Source organism: Haliotis asinina, chromosome 14 (genome assembly GCF_037392515.1).
Source record: "Haliotis asinina isolate JCU_RB_2024 chromosome 14, JCU_Hal_asi_v2, whole genome shotgun sequence".
Classification (NCBI taxonomy): domain Eukaryota; kingdom Metazoa; phylum Mollusca; class Gastropoda; order Lepetellida; family Haliotidae; genus Haliotis; species Haliotis asinina.
The window spans coordinates 40,233,030-40,255,542 of record NC_090293.1 but is presented as its reverse complement, the minus strand read 5'-3'; the positions used below and the strand labels follow the sequence as shown (position 1 = coordinate 40,255,542).

Sequence of the window (22,513 nt, the reverse complement as noted above, 5' to 3'; positions counted from 1 at the left end):
ACACCAAAGCCGAAACGTAAAACACACACTGACACATGCCAAATTCGACTCATGTATTAAACCTAGAGAATTCAGTGTCTCAAAATGTAAACGGGGAAACTTGTGAGTATATACTTGATTGAAAGTTCATGTATAAAGTTCAAAAACAGGAAACAACTGTTTCATGTACGCTCCAACATGGACATTATTTATGACAAGGGTGTCATGAAGAACTAACGGACTGACGGAGTGCTTGAGGGACAGAATGCACGCCCATAAACAGCAGATTAAGGGCCCCAAAACCATGTGCATCCCCTTTAGGCGCTCACGTTGACAAAGGCGCGGCAGGAAGGAAACAAAATTTAAAATGTTCCCTTTTTATGAAATGGATACTACTGATGCTAAAGATGAAGCGCGTGTGCGTGTGTGCGTGTGCGTGCGTGCGTGTGTGCGTGCGTGTGTGTGTGTGTGAGTGTGTGTGTGTGAAGTACATGAATTCAACTTGAATAGTTACATTGGTTAAATGTGGTGGAAATGAACAGGTTATTGTATTTAGACTGTGTTTCTGCATAAGAGAATGAGATCATAATATTGTTAATATTGTCCACATTGCCACTCGTCCAGACAGGGCTTCATGGGGTCAATGTTGGATCATACACGAGATTCTTCAAACATCAGGTTGTAGATGAGGGCTGCAGAGACACCTCAACATCCCTCTCAACACAGCGGCCGTAAGTGCTGTTGCCACTTGGTGTCAAAAACAACAAGCATCTCGTGGCGGACACGGGTGTGTTTACAGAGAAGCACGGCAAGGTGATCAAGTCAAATCAGTACAGTCACTTCGTTCCCCACGATAGCCACCTTCCATTGAGAGTATGTCAGGATGCCTCACTGCCCTTGTGATTGATGATATGTGTTCATCGGCATCTGGTCTCATCTGGGTCTGTTTGGAACGTCGGACGCCTGCTGTGGTGTATTAAATAGTGATGAGTTGATCGAACGTGTTGACAGATTTCCCCTTCTCAAACCCTTGTCACATTTCGCTCACACTTAGTGTAGTCGACCAAATGGTATAAATCATATACGAGATAACACTATTATATATATGTAACGTCACTGTCAAAGAATACCTTGTGACTATCATCACAAACAGAGCCCTGTGGGTGTAAAGGTGAAAATAGCTGTGAAACTTGTGACTGGGTCACTAGCATCACTGATTACACTAGATGTTCGGTATTCAGGAACCACTGAATAATGTTAAGGAACTGGCACATTCGTTTGTTCTTTTCAGTGGCGAGTTTATAAAGCATTGACTGTGTGACTATGTGCACGTGATCACCGAAACCCTAAAACGGCTGTCACGGCAGCGAACATGATGAAACAAGTTCTGATCCGTAATACGTGCATTTTATATAGAGTTTAGTCACATTTTCAGAAAGGTGAGTGAGTGGCCCCTTTACAGTGGCGTGTAGGAAGTACAGATACTTGACACCTATTCTGTTTGGAATCGATACCAGAATATTTGTTCTGGACAGGTTAAAGCTGTTAGACACATAGTCTCAATTCTTTTAATCCTTTTTTGCAAATATGCTAAAACATTATTAGAAAGGTTTTGTTGTGCCTGATAGCAGCACGTAGTTAACATAACACAGATTGATCTCCCGTGATAGACGTGCCTGAAGTAGATTCACCACACATCCTATCAACACAATGCGCCAACTATTGTCAGCACTTCCTGAAGCTTGGAAATAAAGAATAAAAATCATCTGACCCATAAATTGAAGTTTCTGACTTTGTATTTCGCATTGAACACATCGCTTATTTGGAAGAGAAATCCCAACGCGCATATGCCAATGTTAATTACTGATATTAAAGAGTACTTATTGGTTTGCTGTCTGTTCGCGCACTCCTTTTAAGTACTGGGCGGTGCATAGCGGTGATAATCCCCGGAGAGTGATTAACTTCACGCTTTCTGTTTGTATTTAAGGTTGTTACAACACAAAGAAAAGTGACATTTTGTAGCTCACCTGAAATGGAAAACATATTTAATAACTGGAATGGAAATAAGTGCTTCACAGACCATGCCATGTATGGAATCCAAGAAGGGACATAGTCGCGTTGTGCATTTTAAGGCATTTTATTGCCGATCTGAAGCCTTGTTTACATGCACCCCTTTACAGTGCATTATCTAGGGTTTCAGAAAACGACCGTACAATGCAAAGAATGAATGAAAACACTTAAAACACGTTTCAGACTGTGTAGGGATTCAAATTTTATGAACGGCTAAATATAATGTTGGATAGACATCCTGCGACATCACCTGGGAAGGTCATTTAAAGTCATCAGCAGTCACTTTCATCAGATACCGACATATCTGATCATGAAGGTACCGATGACCATCTTACCGACAACATTGCTAATGATGTCGAACTTGCTGATCGAGTGGAAGAGGAATATCTTTAAACTGTTAAAATGCCAGCAAAATGGTCATATGAAAACAGACTGAACAAAACAGGAAACTCAGAAGAAACAAAAAGAAAAAGGAAGAAAGACCAAACTGCAAACAACATCGGACATTGCCATGGACGAGTTTGCAAAGATATTGGAGCAAGGAAAACGGAAATGGACAAGAAACAAATTGAACTAAAAATGAAGAAAATCGATGATGAGAAAGAAAAAAAAGAGAGTTTGAACTTAGAAAACTGGATAAGATAGAAAGACAGAACCACATGCCAAGTCATCATCCATCCAGTATCCACCAATACCTCAGTCTCCTGTTGATCCGGTATATGATCCTTGCTAGGAAGCACTCCCTGGAACCAGTCCTGTTTATAGTCACCTCTGGCTGAACCAATAGCCATGACCACCGACATGGTCACAGAAGAACCAGAGGCAGTGACACTCAAGAAGAGGATGGAAACAGCTTCTACAATATGTGACTAGCTGTGGGATTATGTGGAGACATTAGTTTTGGTACTTTTTAAACTCTTAAATTAATCAACGATTAATGGCAATGGCAAACGTTTTCAGGAAATATTTTATTGTGAACTTAATTCAACACAAATGCTGTTCGTCATTTGTTCTCAATTGTTCTCAATACTCAATTAATGTTGATTTCACACAATTAGTTTTATGGAGAAAAGACCGTGCGAAGAAGTATCTTGGTTCATTGCTCCCCATGCAGCAAACTGTGATGCAAGTGCATTCCACACAGCAGATTCACAGCACATCTTGATCTTGGTGTCCATGAATTGGTCACCATCGTGTACCTCAACCTCATCCAACCATCAGGTTCGAATCAATTCCTTTCCTTTCCCCAAACAAGGTGTTCTCTAAGTAGCGATGAACCCACGCATCAATACATATAGTTAAAGAGAAGTGACAGGAAGTATCATTACCCCCACCCCATACCTGTAATGTAAACGCAGACACAATTTTACCCTTTGCCACTGTGGGTAAATTTACAAGGCTTTAAATGAGGCGACAATGCGACAACTCGACATATTTTGAACTTGAACATTGTCGCTTAGTCGTATGACGCCCTTTGGTTGAACAGAAACTTTCTTTCAAAACGCGACAATGCAGCACAGTGACAATGAAACGACTGGTCGAAATGTCGCAATGCCGCGCTTTGGTTAGTTTTGCCTCTTAGTTTTGAGAGGGCGACAACGCGACAACATGACAACGTGACAATGTCCCTCATAGGATTCCATAGTAATCAGAGTTATGATATTACATGTCAGTACTGGTGATATTGGTATGCTTGATAACTGTTCCACGTTTTCCGGATGTTGCTCATTGTTCTTCATTATATTCGTTATATTAAGTGTATAGAGCGTGCGTGCGGGAAAGTAACATTGGCTGCGGCCTCAACACCAAAAACATTATATTAACCGTAATTACAAAGGCATGAGACACATTCCCAAATAATTTCATAATAATACCTCATTCGGGGCTAAAAGAATGACATAATAATGGCCATTAATTGCACCAGAGCATGGGCCTTGGTATTCATTGAAATCATTATTACATTTCTGGCAGAAATAGTATTGTTTTAAACTACAGAAACATGGTTGTTGTTTATTTCCTGGAAATATTGTACTAGAATGATATACACTTTGACGACCATAATAAAACACCTCCGTGAACTGAAAGATACCAAAACAAGGAGAGGTGATTGCGTCTCAAAGCGAGAATGAGACCTAGCTGTCATCCACACGGTAATATGAATACAAATATCTAACACATATACAGAGTCCTATGTAATTACAACGGAATCATTAGGCATTTTTGTCAACCAGCATTTATTGAAATGTCAAGTCCAGCTTGTAACGTCAGCTTCGAGACTTCGAGACGAAGAAGATTATGTCTTACAACAAGAAGGAGTTTTAGATTAGCCACGCAAGGCAATATATTTTAATTTAATGTCTGTTGTCCAGTCATGGTATTAAAGAAGGACCACATGAAAGACCACCCCTTAAGAGTTTGTTGAAAAATGATTACCAGTTGTAAAAGGGCATATGTAGGACAAGTTGATTAATGGTACTCGTTGTGACATTGCTTTGAGTCAGTATAGCACAAAGCTGTCAGTCACATCGAGTCTCTAATTTGTAATATAACTCGCGGCAACGTATATATTAATAACACCACACTCATTTGGGAGGTGAATCAGAATTCTCATCCACCAGAGGCCTCGCGCCATCACAGCACATGTGACGTGGTCTCCCATGGAAAACGTAAGACAGAGAGCCTTGGCTGTTAATTAGACATAATACTAGCACCATTCTCAAACGATACAAATATATGACTCTCACAGAAATGAAGCAAACCACAAGATCTGACAAGACATCCCTCAACAGAAAGCATCAGCTATAGATATAAGAGAGAAACCTACGTACCTTCTCGTGAAGGTCCGGACTAGAACTGATCTTCACTAACCCATGCTTGCAGTAGAGGCGACTAACGGGATCGTTCCGTTAGGCTCGCTGACTTGATTCACACATGTCATCGTATCCCAGTTTCGTAGATTGTCTGGTCCAGACACGATTATTTACAGACCGCCGCCATATAGCTGGAATTGTGCTGAGTGCGACGTAAAACTAAACTCACTCACTCACTCACACTTTCCCCATATAAACAATGAACTGCAAAAGATGAATATGCCTCTCTCTCTCACACACACACACACGCACACATACACACACTCTGTCTCTCTCTCTCTCTCTCTCTCTCTCTCTGTGTAAATACATACATACATACATACATACATACATACATACATACATACATACATACATACATACATACATACATACATACATACATACATACATACATACATTCCACCACTTTTAATTAATGTCACTATTCAAAAGTTGAATTCATTTTCTTCATATAATATATGGACATAAGATATAGTTATATAAACAACGCTACTCTACCTTGTTATGTTAAGCTATAATTATATTGATGGTTGTTACTATTTATCGCAACATCCGTTCCAACCTATCTGCAGTTATCCATCAATGCCGGTCGCGTTAGGTTTGTGAGAACAGTGTATGTACCATAACACATGTCCATGTTTGTCCAGTTAGTCGGAGATTGCTATACGTGTGTACATGAGATACCACACGCCACTACAGTATCAAATATTCACACAGTAAACAACAGCAATATTACAATTCATTATGAAAGGATATCCGCTGAGAAACGTCAGAGTATCGATACTTACGAAAATAATCCTGCACAACTAGATAACGTATTACTTAGAGATATAATATATGCATTGCTTTAAAACCATACAGTTAAACTGTGAATTCATGTATGATGAGCTATGCGCGCAGCTGACGGCAGATTTGGGTCCTCTGAGGAAGTCCCCCCACCTCTCGAGAGCAAAAGTGATTGGAACAACTCAGGGGAATTGATCAGTGAAGGGTCGAGATGATTTCTAGGATGGACGCTATGAAACATGCATGAGGGGGACCAGAATAGTTTCAATTACTTCTAAATAACATTATAACCGCGGAAAGAAACAGTTGCCTTGCTTTGTTAGCACAGGTCTGTAATCACACCGCTCCTTCACAGAGTTGCTAATAGTTCGAGCGTCAAATGCTACAGATTATCACCGTAGACTAATCACAGTTAAACAAACACAATTGGAATTTACATTGTTCCGCAGTTGGCTTCCAAAATACCCTTTTTCTTGAACAAACGTTTATTTTTATTGATTAAATATACCAGATACTGAAGACAAGCGTGTAGTTCAAACTGTTCCCATGGTTCCGTTGTATACAACGACCTTAACGTTAAGACTGTCGTAAGTCCATGTCAAGGTATAGGAAGTACGTTAACCTTAACACTAAGTCTGTCGTAAATCCATATCGACGTATGGGTGTTACGTTGACCATAACACTAAGTCTGTCGTAAGTCCATATCGACGTATGGGTGTTACGTTGACCATAACACTAAGTCTGTCGTAAGTCCATATCGACGTGTGGGTGTTACGTTGACCATAACACTAAGTCTGTCGTAAGTCCATGTCAAGGTATGGGAGCTACGTTGACCATAGAGCTGAGATAGCTATGTACAGCGGCGCCGAGGTCAATATGAACACGTAAAGCATTTAAGCCAGCTGTAACAGTTTGAATTTGTGAAACATTCTTTGGTAAGACAACTAACATTTCCACTGTACGTAAATATAAAAATCACTTGGAAATCAGTAGACACCAGCAGCTATATGCATTTGCTTAAAAATGATTTGTATCAGAAGGACAAAAATGCAAGGGGTAACGGCACCCACTTTGGTTTTTGACGTAGCAAAGAAAAAACATAGAAATATCACCACCTGGCAAGGGTAAATACTGCAGACATAATAATCATTACGCAGGTAAGCAGATATAACATATTTGCATGCTATTTTAGTTTTTGTCACCATTACCAAGACCATTTGAATTACCACAAAAGGGGGTTTGAACACAACGAACGTTAGGTATACACAAGGTTTTAACTTGCACGACTCAGTGCGTCCATCCGCCCGTAGTACAGTATAGAATGTATATTTCCTATCTTCTTGGAAGGTTTATCGCGATCAGTTTGTTGGTACATGTACATATCTTCTTGGAAGGTTTATCGCGATCAGTTTGTTGGTACATGTACATATCTTCTTGGAAGGTTTATCGCGATCAGTTTGTTGGTACATGTACATATCTTCTTGGAAGGTTTATCGCGATCAGTTTGTTGGTACATGTACATATCTTCTTGGAAGGTTTATCGCGATCAGTTTGTTGGTACATGTACATATCTTCTTGGAAGGTTTATCGCGATCAGTTTGTTGGTACATGTACATATCTTCTTGGAAGGTTTATCGCGATCAGTTTGTTGGTACATGTACATATCTTCTTGGAAGGTTTATCGCGATCAGTTTGTTGGTACATGTACATATCTTCTTGGAAGGTTTATCGCGATCAGTTTGTTGGTACATGTACATATCTTCTTGGAAGGTTTATCGCGATCAGTTTGTTGGTACATGTACATATCTTCTTGGAAGGTTTATCGCGATCAGTTTGTTGGTACATGTACATATCTTCTTGGAAGGTTTATCGCGATCAGTTTGTTGGTACATGTACATATCTTCTTGGAAGGTTTATCGCGATCAGTTTGTTGGTACATGTACATATCTTCTTGGAAGGTTTATCGCGATCAGTTTGTTGGTACATGTACATATCTTCTTGGAAGGTTTATCGCGATCAGTTTGTTGGTACATGTACATATCTTCTTGGAAGGTTTATCGCGATCAGTTTGTTGGTACATGTACATATCTTCTTGGAAGGTTTATCGCGATCAGTTTGTTGGTACATGTACATATCTTCTTGGAAGGTTTATCGCGATCAGTTTGTTGGTACATGTACATATCTTCTTGGAAGGTTTATCGCGATCAGTTTGTTGGTACATGTACATATCTTCTTGGAAGGTTTATCGCGATCAGTTTGTTGGTACATGTACATATCTTCTTGGAAGGTTTATCGCGATCAGTTTGTTGGTACATGTACATATCTTCTTGGAAGGTTTATCGCGATCAGTTTGTTGGTACATGTACATATCTTCTTGGAAGGTTTATCGCGATCAGTTTGTTGGTACATGTACATATCTTCTTGGAAGGTTTATCGCGATCAGTTTGTTGGTACATGTACATATCTTCTTGGAAGGTTTATCGCGATCAGTTTGTTGGTACATGTACATATCTTCTTGGAAGGTTTATCGCGATCAGTTTGTTGGTACATGTACATATCTTCTTGGAAGGTTTATCGCGATCAGTTTGTTGGTACATGTACATATCTTCTTGGAAGGTTTATCGCGATCAGTTTGTTGGTACATGTACATATCTTCTTGGAAGGTTTATCGCGATCAGTTTGTTGGTACATGTACATATCTTCTTGGAAGGTTTATCGCGATCAGTTTGTTGGTACATGTACATATCTTCTTGGAAGGTTTATCGCGATCAGTTTGTTGGTACATGTACATATCTTCTTGGAAGGTTTATCGCGATCAGTTTGTTGGTACATGTACATATCTTCTTGGAAGGTTTATCGCGATCAGTTTGTTGGTACATGTACATATCTTCTTGGAAGGTTTATCGCGATCAGTTTGTTGGTACATGTACATATCTTCTTGGAAGGTTTATCGCGATCAGTTTGTTGGTACATGTATATATCTTCTTGGAAGGTTTATCGCGATCAGTTTGTTGGTACATGTATATATCTTCTTGACACTTACGCAAAACAACGCATCTTCAGTACTATACATGCAAACACAGTCGATTATCAATCAATAAAGTTACTCTTGACAATCTAACATCTGAAATGGCGTGAAGTGATGCATATCTTTACAATATTTTAGAATATACAGTCAAGATGACATAACTATTGATATTTGTAATCTCCCTACTTAATCTTTAATAGGTTCATTAGTTTAAAAGTGTGTCCGCGATATAAAGCTGAGATATGCCTTTGTCGTTAAACGTCAGATTACCATAGACTTTGATCGATTACTACTAAGGCACCTTGTCATGTCATTACCATGAAAAGTCAAAATTATTAGTACTAATACCGAGCGGACTCGTTTCTGAACTAAACACGATCCCAGGCGCGACGAACCAAACTCTTAATCAAACGTCCAAAGTCATCCAGGCTATTTCCATCCCATTCTTCCTGCAGGACAACGTCAAGTTCTTTGAGAGTGGCCAGTGGTTGATGACGATGACGTCCCTACCGTTCAAAGATATCCGAGGTATGTCAGACTAGGTTCTGTGGCACGAGCGCTTAACGATCGTTTTGTCTTGCACGTTAACAGCATCGACACGCTCATTCCGTCTACGCCACATTCGGTTGCACCTGTTAATGAAGTCCAAGCTAAACCTTGATTCACCAATGTTTGTCCAACGATGATTGCTGCAAAGCTGCTGCTCTTGACCACCATCAGTAATGTGGCACCCGTAGCTCTGTGAAACTCATTTCCACTTAGAGAGGCATTTTGACCACTGTTTCCTGAGACAGTCGTTCTGGTGAATAAGGGTGAAACGGTAAACAGTGGTGTTAGTAGAACCGCGGTATTTGGACCTCGGTTCGGCATCATAATGCTAACCAAAAATTCGGTACTTTCGTTTTTTTCTTTTCATTTTATTAACCTTTCAAAACCTCTACTCAAATGTCTAGAAATAGAATCATTTTGTCAAAATCGATGCATTTCTTTGCGACACGGCCACTAGTTTCATGGAGGTAAGTTCTCATACACCGAAACAGAACGGACCGAACCGAATGGCTTGTACCGCAAAACGTACCATAGTCAGTAATACGTCTCACCCCTGTAAGTGAAACGTCATTGTGCTACGTTCGTGGGCATGAAACATGGGCCTTCAGGCGAAGCGAACGCCTTAACCACCAGGTTACCTCACCGCCCAAACACACACACTGGAAAATGTGCCAGAAATGGCCACCGCTCGTCAAATACATGCTTACTGAACGACGGATTGAGGGAGTGATGTATCACACTGAATGTGAAACAACAGTTGTTGAGTCTTCCTCCTGACACTATGCCATCTGTTAGTGCGAACTTGGACTTGGAAACTGGGGAACTGTTCATGTATTCTAATGCATTTTACTGGATGTTTTCAATATAGTTATTCAATTAAGTGAGGACACACCATTAAGCTTTTTCACGAAGTTTCGGATCCTCAGTCATGGTAAGAGACAGAGACAGAGACCTCTGAGGGTTCCCAATGTAGAGTAGTATTCACAAATTGTATAAACGTCAATGGACCTTTGAGGGTCTCATAGTTTAGTTTGTTGAAAACTAAACGGTTCAGCCAAACATTATCACACCACAGAACCCCTCTTTCTTTAAATTGATAATAACTAGTTCTCTTTTTTGACATTTAACATAAAGGATTTTGAATTATAGATTTATAGATCCTGCTATCGCCATGGCATGTTGTTATGAAAGGAATACTGGCCTTCCTAGGATGTATACTGCCGTTATTTTTGTTTGGATATTCTTGTTTGCACTTCCCTAAGACACCTGAACCCGATGTTCCAGTAACGCTCAGTAAACAGTACTGAGCACATGATCTGTTGAACAAAACGATCTCGGCGCTGAGACGCTCGTAACTCCCATGCTTAAACCTAGTCTGCCGACAGTCATGGGGCAATGATTGCTTTGTAGAACGGATCCCGTATCAATAATCGCCAAGAATAAATAACACAACAGATATTCACCTGTAGTGATGAGATGTGGCTGTTGGAGGCCGACTATGCTAACACGATAAGAGACTTTATTGAAATAAGGAAATAATGGGAACAGATGCCTCTATCACTCTAACGTAACGTCGCAACAAAGTGTTTGTTCTGTCACGTGTGTTGCCCATTCACCTCTGTATTTGCATTAATCTATACAGATAATTATTGTATGATAAATAATTTTTGGATGAGTTGAATATGTATAAGGAGAACGACCGTTATGTATAATCACCGTATATTATTGATTTCCCAATGATTGTCAATGTCTCTATCATTTCTAAGACAACGACATTTAAGTATTTCCATGACTAGTTGACAATTGTGTTAGATAATATACATCTATGAATACTCGCGAGGTTTTCCCCCTGTTTTCGATAAACATTATTCCATGATTAGCCTGATGTTGGCATTTTAATATTAGTTAGACTTCTTACTTGTAATATACGCAAACGCACAAAGAAAACTGACCCACGTACGCACTTTTTTCTGCAACCAGAGTTGACTGAAAGTAATGGACCGAATACGCCTAATTCTTACTACGTCTGTTTACTACCACTCATTTCAACATTTGTCCACAGCATCCTCGTAAACAGCAGAAGGTCCACGTTTTTCAATACTCCAAATAACCTTTAACGGGAATATCAGAACCTTTGTTTAACATGTGATAAACTCGTGTGCGAAAGCGTTATTACAGGCTTGGGAACCCGTTGCTGGTATGTAAGTTAGAGAGCTTTCCTATCCTGATTCCGCGTAAATAAAACGTATTATAATAATACAGGCCGGTTCGGAAAAACGTTCAACAATCAACAACTGCAATCCCCGTTAATGTTCTATAGCCCTAGCGTAGCGTACCATGTACTGCCCTTTCAAATCGAAAACTGGTTTGGTTATATTCAAGTCTTCTTGTTCCATTTCCAGTTTCAGAAATATCTAACGGTCTCCCGCACACATCATCAAAAAAATAAAAACCTGACAGGAGGAAGCCAATACTGAGGAGAAATTTAATTTCTCTTCCAAGATCGTCATCTAAAAACTGTTCCTGTACAGATCCGAGTAACCACTAATCTAGGGGATGGTAGAAATCCTGGATTGGTAGATTGGGGAAACCCGGGGGATGGTAGTTGGAGAAAACCTTGGGATGCTAGATGGAGGAAACACGGTGGATGGTAGATGGAGGAAACCCGGAGGATGGTAGATTGAGAAAACCAGGAGGATGGTCGTTGAAGGACGCTTAGGGTTAGTAGGTGGGGGAAACCCGGAGAATGGTAAATGGAGGAAACACGGAGGATGGTAGATGGAGGAAACCCGGAGGGTGGTAGACGGATGAAACCTTGGTATGGTAGATGGGGGAAACTAGGAGGATGGTAGATGGAGGAAACCCGGAGTAGATGGGGGAAGTCTGAGGAATGGTAGATGGGGAAAGTCTGGAGAGTGGTAGATGGGGGAAGTCTGGAGAATGGTAGAAGAGGGAAGTCTGGGGAACAGTAGAGGGGGACGTCTGTGGAGTGGTAGATGGAGGAAGTCTGTGGAATGGTAGATGGGGAAGTCTGGTGAGTGGTAGATGGGAGATGTCTGGGGAATGGTAGATGAGGAATGTCTGGGGAATGATTGATGGATAAGTCTTGTGAGTGGTAGATGGAGGAAGTCTGGAGAATGGTAGATGGGGAAGTTTGGGGAATTGTAGTTGGTGAAGTCTGTGTAATGGTAGATGGGGAAGTCTGGTGAGTGGTAGATGGAGAAGACCTGTGATGGCGTTTGTTGCTAGGTGGATTTAGACCTACTTCCATACTGGTGTTTGTTGCTAGGTAGGTGTCGACTTTGTTCTAAATGGTGTTTGTTACTAGGTGTGTGTAGACCTTGTTCTATAATGGTGTTTGTTACTAGGTAAGAGTAGACCTTGTTTTGTGATGGTATTCATGGCTAGGTAGGTGTAGACCTTGTTTTATCATGGATTTTCTGGCTAGATAGGTGTAAACCTTGTTCTATCATGGTGTTTGTAGCTAGGTAGGTGTAGGACGAGGAGGTGGACAGGAAAGCCAGCTTTTAGTGTACAAATCAGACAGCTGAAGGGCAGAGTACGAACGTCTGTAGTAGACTGTGCAACATGTAGACGATCATTGTACAGAGATGCATATGGCATCCGAATATCGCTACAATTGCAAAGTTCACATATTCTCGCTCGGGTGTGACGCGAGTTGGGCTTCCACAAATCCTCGAATGGGTTTCGGTAGCATGACAATGAGCCATGACTTTGCCGAGGGTTATTGCATCGCGGTCATGAAGGTCAAGTGCCATTTCTTTGACCATTACCTCAAATTGGGGCGGAAAACATGTCTAATGAAAGCGTGCGTCATATCACGCATACTAAAAAAATGATTGATCAACAGTATTTTATGACCCGAACCTGGCGGGTCTCCTTTAACACTCGTGCAATCACTTTCTGTGGAAGGAACTGGCAACGCCCTTAAGGCCCAACATAATCTCCAAATGAGTAGTCAAAAAGCATTCCGAAAATATAATCCTCTAAATATCGCTTTAATGATTACCATGTGGTACGTGCGGACACGGAGCTGTAACGGAAACGGAACAACCCTGCCCTCGCAGCTCACTCCAAATATATGGGCGCCAATTCTAATGAAGGCATCCTTGAAAAATGAGTAGGCCGATGCATTTTTATCACTTTAAATTATTCTTGCTGGAGTATGGTTTACACGATCTTGTCAACACTGATACGTCAAGACAGGCTTGTTTTGTCGTCTAGTTTTATATATGTTTAATCGTTCCGCCATTGTTACCAAAAGTGTTGATTGAATCGATGGAGTTGTCAGCGCTGCCGTGATAGATTCACAAACAAACATCCCCCAGGGTAAGGCAAGGAAACAAATGACCATTCCACAAGGTATTCAATTCTATCAGGACGGTTATAATTTACAGTGATAAAACTCCCGTGACAGCATATTATGACTAACGTATTCAATGTTCGTCAATTGACTTCACTGCAACCAAGCTGTAACGCTAAGTACAAAATGGTGGCAGAAATAGACCACGAGATTTGTAAATCAGAATATTGTCATGTGGTTACTACCCTGCCGGTTGTAAACGTAAATCGTCCATCAGCCTGTCATGACGTTCCTGTATATTGTAATTAGATTTGTCATTTCTACCATGATGCGTCACAAAGGCGTGTGTGAATCTGTGTATGCGTCAATGTGTTGTGTGTTTGAGTGGATGTGCTGTGTGTATAATGTATTGATGTGTGTATAGTGTATTGACTGTGTCTATAGTGTATTGTTTGTGTGTATAGTGTATTGACTGTGTCTATAGTGTATTGTTTGTGTGTATACTGTAATGTTTGTGCGTATGGTGTACTGTTTGTGTGTATGGTGTGTTCTTTTTGTGTTTGAGGGAATGTGTTGTGAATATGGCTGATTATTTGCATGTATGGTGTATGGTTTGCGTGTATATCTTTTTGTTTGTGTGTATGGTGTGTTGTTTGTGTGTATAGTGTATTGTCTGTATGTATTTTGTTAATTTGTGTGCACGGTGTATTGTTTGTGTGTATAGTGTATGTTGTACTGTTTGTGTGTATGGTGTATGGTGTACTGTTTGTGTGTATGGTGTATGTGTATTGTTTGTGTGTATGGTGTACTGTTTGTGAGTATGGTGTATTGTTTGCGTGTAGGGTGCATTGTTTGTGTGCATGGTGCATTGTTGGTGTGTATGGTGTATTGTTTGTGTGAATAGTGCATAGTTTGCATGTATGATACATTGTTATTGTGTATAGTGTATTGTTTCTGTGAATGGGGGAATGTGTTCTGTGCGTGAGTGAATGTGTTGTGTGTTTGGAGCATTGTTTGTGTGTATGGTGCGTCGTTTTTGTGTATGGTGTGTTGTTTGTATGGTGTGTTGTTAGTGTGCATGGTGTATTGTTTGTGTGTATGGGTGGATGTGTTGTATATGATGTGTTGTTTCTGTGTATGGTGCATGGCTTGTATGTTTGAGTGACTGTGTTGTGTGTGAAATGATGAAGAAATAATCCATAAACAACGAACGCAGTAGTGTGAAGCAGTAAGGATTATAACCTGACATAGCAGAGGTCGTGAACAGGAGATGGGCGAGTGTTACATATCGGAGACACAGCAAGCATGCAATTGAGTTCTCTTGCTACCACCGACCCTTCGATCAGCACTCTTGGAGAGCTGTTCAGGCACAGCTTGTTGAGATACACTCTCTGATTACCAATGGGTTGTGTGGTTGGTTTCGCACATGCATGGCAGTGTTTGCACACCCGGAGGAGAAGTTCCTGACATTTAACAGGAAGTAAACAAGCTGAACAAGTGAGCAAACAAACATTTTGTCGCCTGAAATATATTGGTTAAATGTGTAACCTGGCCTCCTGTAGCGTAATGTTTAATAACATCAACATGCTGTTCGTGTTGTGTCCGGCACTCAATGTCTTGTGATACTATCATTCTCTTTTGGCATGGAAACATGACATGCTGACAGTATACTCTTGATTGAAAGAGTCTGAGCGTTGCAAGAGTTCTTTACGTCAGGATGACGATAACGGCCCGTGCCACGTCATTAACGTGACGGGTCTTATAGTAAAGTTATGTTATGTCTGGAACTTTGAAATCAGTGTGGGTGTGACGACATGCATTAATGCATGATGCATTATGCATTATGACACACCGTCATGATGGTGACTGTGTGTACGCTCTTGAGAAGGGCTTCATGTGACTGTATGCAATGTGAACCCGTGACGGAAATTAGTATTACCTCGTTTGTGGCGGGATGAAGTGTAACGTCAGTGGCCTGTCTGTGACGGGATGTAGTGTAACGTCAGTAGCCTGTCTGTGACGGGATGTAGTGTAACGTCAGTAGCCTGTCTGTGACGGGATGTAGTGTAACGTCTGTGGCCTGTCTGTGACGGGATGTAGTGTAACGTCTGTAGCCTGTCTGTGACGGGATGTAGTGTAACGTCAGTGGCCTGTCTGTGACGGGATGTAGTGTAACGTCCATAGATTCTCAGTAATGGGATGTAGTGTAACGTCAGTAGCCTGTCTGTGACGGGATGTAGTGTAACGTCTGTAGCCTGTCTGTGACGGGATGTAGTGTAACGTCTGTAGCCTGTCTGTGACGGGATGTAGTGTAACGTCAACGGCCTGTCCGTGACGGGATGTAGTGTAACGTCAGCGGCCTGTCAGTGACGGGATGTAGTGTAACGTCAGTAACCTGTCTGTGACGGGATGTAGTGTAACGTCAGTAGCCTGTCTGTGACGGGATGTAGTGTAACGTCAGTAGCCTGTCAGTGACGGGATGTAGTGTAACGTCAGAAGCCTATCTGTGACGGGATGTAGTGTAACGTCAGAAGCCTATCTGTAACGGGATGTAGTGTAACGTCAGTAGCCTATCTGTGACGGGATGTTGTGTAACGTAAGTAGCCTATCTGTGACGGGATGTAGTGTAACGTCAGTAGATTCTCAGTAATGGGATGTAGTGTAACGTCAGTAGCCTGTCTGTGACGGGATGTAGTGTAACGTCAGTAGCCTGTCTGTGACGGGATGTAGTGTAACGTCAGTAGCCTATCTGTGACGGGATGTAGTGTAACGTCAGTAACCTGTCTGTGACGGGATGTAGTGTAACGTCAGTAGCCTGTCTGTGACGGGATGTAGTGTAACGTCAGTAGCCTGTCAGTGACGGGATGTAGTGTAACGTCAGAAGCCTATCTGTGACGGGATGTTGTGTAACGTCAGTAGCCTATCTGTGACGGGATGTAGTGTAACGTCAGTAGATTCTCAGTAATGGGATGTAGTGTAACGTCAGTAGCCTGTCTGTGACGGGATGTAGTGTAACGTCAGAACCCTATCTGTGACGGAATGTTGTGTAACGTCAGTAAATAATCGAGTATGGACCAGACAGTCCAATAATCAACAGCTTAAGCATTAATCTATGCGGATGGAATACAATGACATGTGTCAGTGAGCGGTGTCAACCGTTAGTCGTCTCTTACAACTGGTTGCTGAAGGCCAGTTCTAGTCCGGATCTTTAAAAGTGTTTGTAATTAAGTGACGACAATAATATGATGTGGCGATTGCGTTCAAGCGGCAACTTTGTAATTCGACTATGGTATCTGGTAACAGTGGTAAGCGGTGTGCCATCAAAATGAGAAGCTGATGCATTTTGCTGACGGCAGTATATAGTGGCTTCATCGCCTGATGACGGCAGTGGGGTGTGATCATCTATCTACTTGATTCTGTGCACAGGACAATGGTATGATTTCTATGTAATTTTATCAGTTTCGTAAGCTGTATTCAGTTGAAAGTGACAGTCACACTTTATGTGATGTTGTGTTAATTCTTCCAACAGACCTCACCCTGTAAGTGCCTCAGCTATTTCCAGTAATTCCTCACACGAGCAGAGCTATCATTACAGACCATTCCACCTGACTCCCCCCGAGAAGAGGACGTGACGGGCGCTGCTGTCTCAAGTGTCTGTCACAAACCTTAAGTATGACCATGAATACCTCTCTGAGTGTTTATGACGGGACAGTGACTTCCCTGCCACCACGTCCCCACACCCACAGCCGTCGACCCTCCCCCCACTATAGCCACGAGGCAGTCACCTATCAGAGGCCCCTTGACGGGTGCTCGCTCTGACAGACCAGTATTAACACGTCAAGACAACGACGCCTGGCTGCGTTGCTAATTCAACCCGAGGGTAGAGAGGTGATCAGTCTATCTGCACGTACCATTTGCGCATGGAGGAGTTGGAAACAACTACTACACAGTAGGATTATATGCCAGAGACGTCCCTGCTGCTGCTGCGAAAATCAATCCCATATGAAATCGGTCAAATCGAACTGGTGTCACAACGTACGGAACAAACCTTCGAGTCTTTGTACACTCGTACAGTACGCCGTTAACTTGCCCTCATGTACCTTAAATAAATGAAGGGGTTCTTCCTACCTCACGTGTAACAAAACCACATGGAATAAGGATAATTGATGCTCAGCAATGATAACCATTTAATGTACAAGAAACAATCATTATTAAAGCTATGGTTTTTATTTAATTACCTAATAACATGAGCACTTTTTCTACTCTAAAAGCTTTATCTTTTGATGTTATTATCGTCTTTACAATTCATGAAAGTAGAAGAAATCGTTCGATAAGAACCTTTTAATTAACATGGCGTGCAGCCATGTGAGGCTTGGATTATACAATAATACCTCGACACAAGGACCTACAGTAAATCGTAAAGTAGCTGGTTGGCATGGAAGAGACTTCTCATAGAGCGTACCCGTGGAGCGGGTCATCACATCTTAAAGACGTTCGAATGGTATCTATAGCCTCTCTCAACATCTCAGTTAGATACGAGCTGCTCCTTATGCTCGTTGAGTATTTCATTGTTGATAAAATGCATTTTTGAAACAACGAATTTGATTTGTCACCAGCAGTTCATTCAAGTGTAAACTTTCGACAGCCCTAAGCATGTTTTTGCTAAACGAACAGCTTTCTCTGTATAAATTGTATCTATGCAGTTCCTTTGCTAAACAATAATACCGGGTATACACAAAGGACAACTGTATTTGTTCAGCTTGTATTGCTAGTCGCCCATCAGTCGACAAGTAAAATATGCAAACTCCCGTATGTGGCTTTTCTTGTATGTAGGTGTCTCTTTGTTCAAATGACACTTTACATGACGTGTAAGCTTACAATCACCAACAACTTACTGGCGAATACAGCTTGCAGAAAGAATTATTATTTACAGTATTGAAATGACCTTTTTCCCTACGATTCTACTAAAACATCAGTGCCCCAGGGCAATCAAAACACTTTTGCTCCTGGCAGTTATTGAAAAGTTGAAAGAACTGCAGCAAAGCAATCACGATTTCATTTGGATGTTTTTTCCATTCTTGCTATAGTGTTTCAGATGTATATAATTGAATGAGAGAGTTTTGTGCTACCATTGTAACGACTCTGAACTCTATAATATTTCGTTTTAAGTGAAAACGACCAGACTAACCGCATTTTGAATCACGCGTGTACAGTGTTATGTTGCCACTGATAAATGTTTTCATTTTCATAACATAAACGGTAATGATTTTAACTATGTTTTGTAAGGCTTCGATTCCTAGAAAAGTGTGAGTGCAATTGTTGCATTGCCAAATACCATTAAAGTACGACAAACAACAAAACGTTACGATCGTTTAAATTGTTACAAGCCGTGGAAAGTCTGAATGAGAGCAGAATCCTGCTCATTCATTGTGTCACTTGTAGGAGGTATCGATGACGTAACAGTACTCTGCCCGAGGGAAACGAAAGGGCAGCTTTGTCACAGAGACCATTAGAATTAAAAGCCTGTTCTATTAAGCACGTCACAAACAATGACGCTATACTTTACGCACTTGCGGAACTCAGGGATGGAGTCGTGTTAAAAGTTACGACAATCAATTACGGCACCTTCTTGTTCAGTGTTAGCAACTCTGTTACCATCTCTGTATTCTACCTGATGTCCCACGACTAACGGGGTTCAGGATTGAACCACCAAATCTCTTCAGATCTCATCAAGCTCTGTTTGGTTTCCTTTGATACACTATGCATATTTCATCATGATTGTTTTGTTTTCAATCGTTAAATTGCGTGCAGTAACAAACGTTTAATGTAAAATCCATTATCAAATTGAAGCATGGAGTTGTTCAAGAATTTATCCAAATAAACCTTTTGCAAATTAATGAATGTGATGAGATGTACAATAAATAGCAGCCATGTGGAAGTATAATCATATTGAAATGCGTAAGAGATTGACAGTAACTCTGGAGTGACGTCACGCGTGAACGTCATCGTGACAGTGTCTCATTCATCATCTTCATCAGTTACAGGGGTCTCACCTTCACCATCACAGCCGACATTACTGAAGACAGAGCTCCTTTTACGAGAAAAAGATATTGATGAAGTTCCTTTTTCAAAGCAATATTGTATGACAAGTTGCATGTCAAACTGACGTGTGAGCTATTTACAGAATAACCTACGAGCTACATTGAACAACGGATTATCTCTACAGAGTGACATAATTCGCCGAGCTTTGGTGACTGAAACGTGGAACATTATCTCACGGGCGACAGATAATCCTTAGTCCCTAGTCGGGAGTTGTCTTCGCTTCTAAATGTCACGTTTTCTGAGTAAACGTTTGGAAAACGTGAGTTTCCTGATCAAACAATGAGGAAACTCTCTCCTTCTAGGGAACGACATTACCTGATCAGTTCATCACAATGTGGCGTCAAGAGAATGTGGCGTCCGTATGATGTCATGTTGTCATTGGCTGTCTATCAAAAGGTGAAATAGCTCTTTAAACATCGTGAACTAGTCAGTCAGCAAGAAACAAATACAATCAACTTAATACTGAAGTCCTGATATCAGTGCCTTAATGGACAGTGAATGCATCTTTGGACGAATATTCGCCCTCATATTGGGACAAATTCTATACAGGCTAGAAAAAACATCAGAGTTGAACAACTAGATTTTATTGTATCTCAGTCATCTGATATATCTTAAACGATCGGCATCACAGAAACGCTGAACATACAAATACATACAAGTTGTGTCATGATAAGGAGCGTTTTTGCTTTAATTCTCATAATTGTCAGTTGATGACATGCACATTGACTCTCGTATCCTCCACAAGGAAAGGCCGCATGCTACTTGTAAAACGTCCTCCTGACTGCACGGTGAGCCGCAAATTCCAGGCGGTTACTATGCCGGAGTGCCTTTGATGATCTCGCCAACAGCCAGTACAGTGATCCAACTGCACATAAGATCTACTGCCTGACTCGACATGTGACCCCCCTGGACACAGGATCTAGTGGACGACTTGTCTTGGGTGTCAGCCTACTACGAGGAGATGCATTTCACTTGTCAGTTACGAAAGTCCATGTACGCGTCAATAGCCTTTGGGGTATCGAGAAACAAGACTTTGTTTGGGGATGAAGTTGAGAAGAAGCACGTACACATCCGTCACCAACTTAGATCAAAATGTTCACCATGCCGCAAGTCAGCTGAGTTCAAGAGAGTGGAAGAGAACGACCCCTGTATTTCGAGATATCACCTGTAGGTTTATCGATATATGTCAGACACTGTAATGGATGCAAGTGACTGTACTGCTGCAAGATGTATTGTCTCCGTGTATATGTGTATGTGGTGGCTCACCTGGCCGCGCACAGCTGACCGGAAGTCGTCTATACGCTGTAGGTGTCCTCGTCAGAACCGGAGCTCTTCTTGCCAATACGCACAAATGATGACTGCCCCATTCGTCCGATCCTCAGGAAACTGCTGCTGGGTTTCTTCATGATACGGTCAAGGAGAGGCTCACGGCCAATCCTTACAAATGCAGAGGAAGGAATTTTGCCGATACGTACAAAAGCATGGCCTCTCTTGTCCATCTCTTCATCATCGTCTTCCATAGATTTGCCTATTCTCAAGAACCGGCTCGCCCGTTTGTCGGTATCTACACTTTTACCGATTCTCAGAAATCTATTCATGCCCTTTCCGATTCTTAAGAAGTTGGATCCTCCACGCTTTTCAGGGTCCTCGTACTCAGAATCGAGTCCAGTCGATTTACCAATACGGACAAATGAGTGTGGCCTGCCGATCCGAACGAAAGAACTACCGTGGCCTTTGCCTATTCGCACGAACTTGGACATTCTCTTGTCTAAGTCAGTACCATCACTAAATGCTCCATCAGACGCAGCCAGTTTGTCATCACAAAGTCCGTCTGCGCACTCTGTCGGCGCAGCTTGCACTGTGTTTACCAGCATTACCATGGGAACAAGGGCGGCAACCACGAGGGCGAGGACCTGGGCGACGTCTTCTCTCATGGTTCTGCAAAACAAAGATTAGGCTTTAGCTATTCATCTCAGGAAAATAATTGTTCTGTTCCGTTAACACCTACGACAGCATCAGGTGTTATTCCCTCCGCACAGGGAACGACTGTTACGAACGGTTTGACACCACCAATTCCATTATAAATCAATATATTAAAGAATAACGAGTTTCACATGCAGTGACAGGCGTGTAGAATACCTAAAGGTGTAATTAAATCTATATATCTGTGCGCAACGTTATAAAGAAATGTAGCCAAAACGATCACAGCACATTTAAGCCTCAAATGAACTTTCCACTGCAACTATTATGACTGCACTTCTTTCATGTAACTTAGATAAGGAGGTAACAATCTAATGACATCACAGTTATAGACCTTTGCGGTGCTTCTCCAATTTACTTTTGACATAACGGATCCTGTCGGTGATGTGGTATATTATTCCCTGATGAATAACGGCGGTTTGACGTTTAGCGTATGTATATCGGCTGTGCATAAAAGACCTCTGACAGCATGAGATTCACTGTGAACACAAAAGCAGACCAGCAGACACCCTTAAATATATCCCTTCGATCAAAGACGTTTTTCAAAAAAAAAATTTACTGTCATCGATATACAGATGAAAGGTTTAACTTTAGCACCAGCTGTCTATCAATCTTTGTTTGCGACACGGTGGCGTCACTCGAGGCTCGAAATTCCAAATAGTGAAAACAAATTCCAGTTTCCTTCCCTTTGCACATTCGCTCTGAAGTATAGTGGATCTGACACGATCGCTGTGATCCCATGACTAATGTATGTATCACCTGCGCAGTTCTTACAATTTCCCCTTTGATTTGTAACAAGAGGCAGACAGAGCTTCTTTTATT

The 22,513-nt window shown here is 41.5% G+C and overlaps 1 protein-coding gene across 1 annotated transcript in view; it reads right to left on the bottom strand.

The window, feature by feature from the left end:
* LOC137261920 (FMRFamide-related peptides type HF-1-like) overlaps positions 1-22,513 on the bottom strand; it is a 65,798-nt gene that overhangs the window by 24,829 nt on the left and 18,456 nt on the right. The window contains exon 2 of the mRNA XM_067799738.1: positions 20,978-21,649. Coding sequence (XP_067655839.1) covers positions 21,007-21,645 — 639 coding nt within the window. The 5' untranslated portion in view covers positions 21,646-21,649 and the 3' untranslated portion in view covers positions 20,978-21,006. The remainder of the gene's footprint in view (positions 1-20,977; positions 21,650-22,513) is intronic.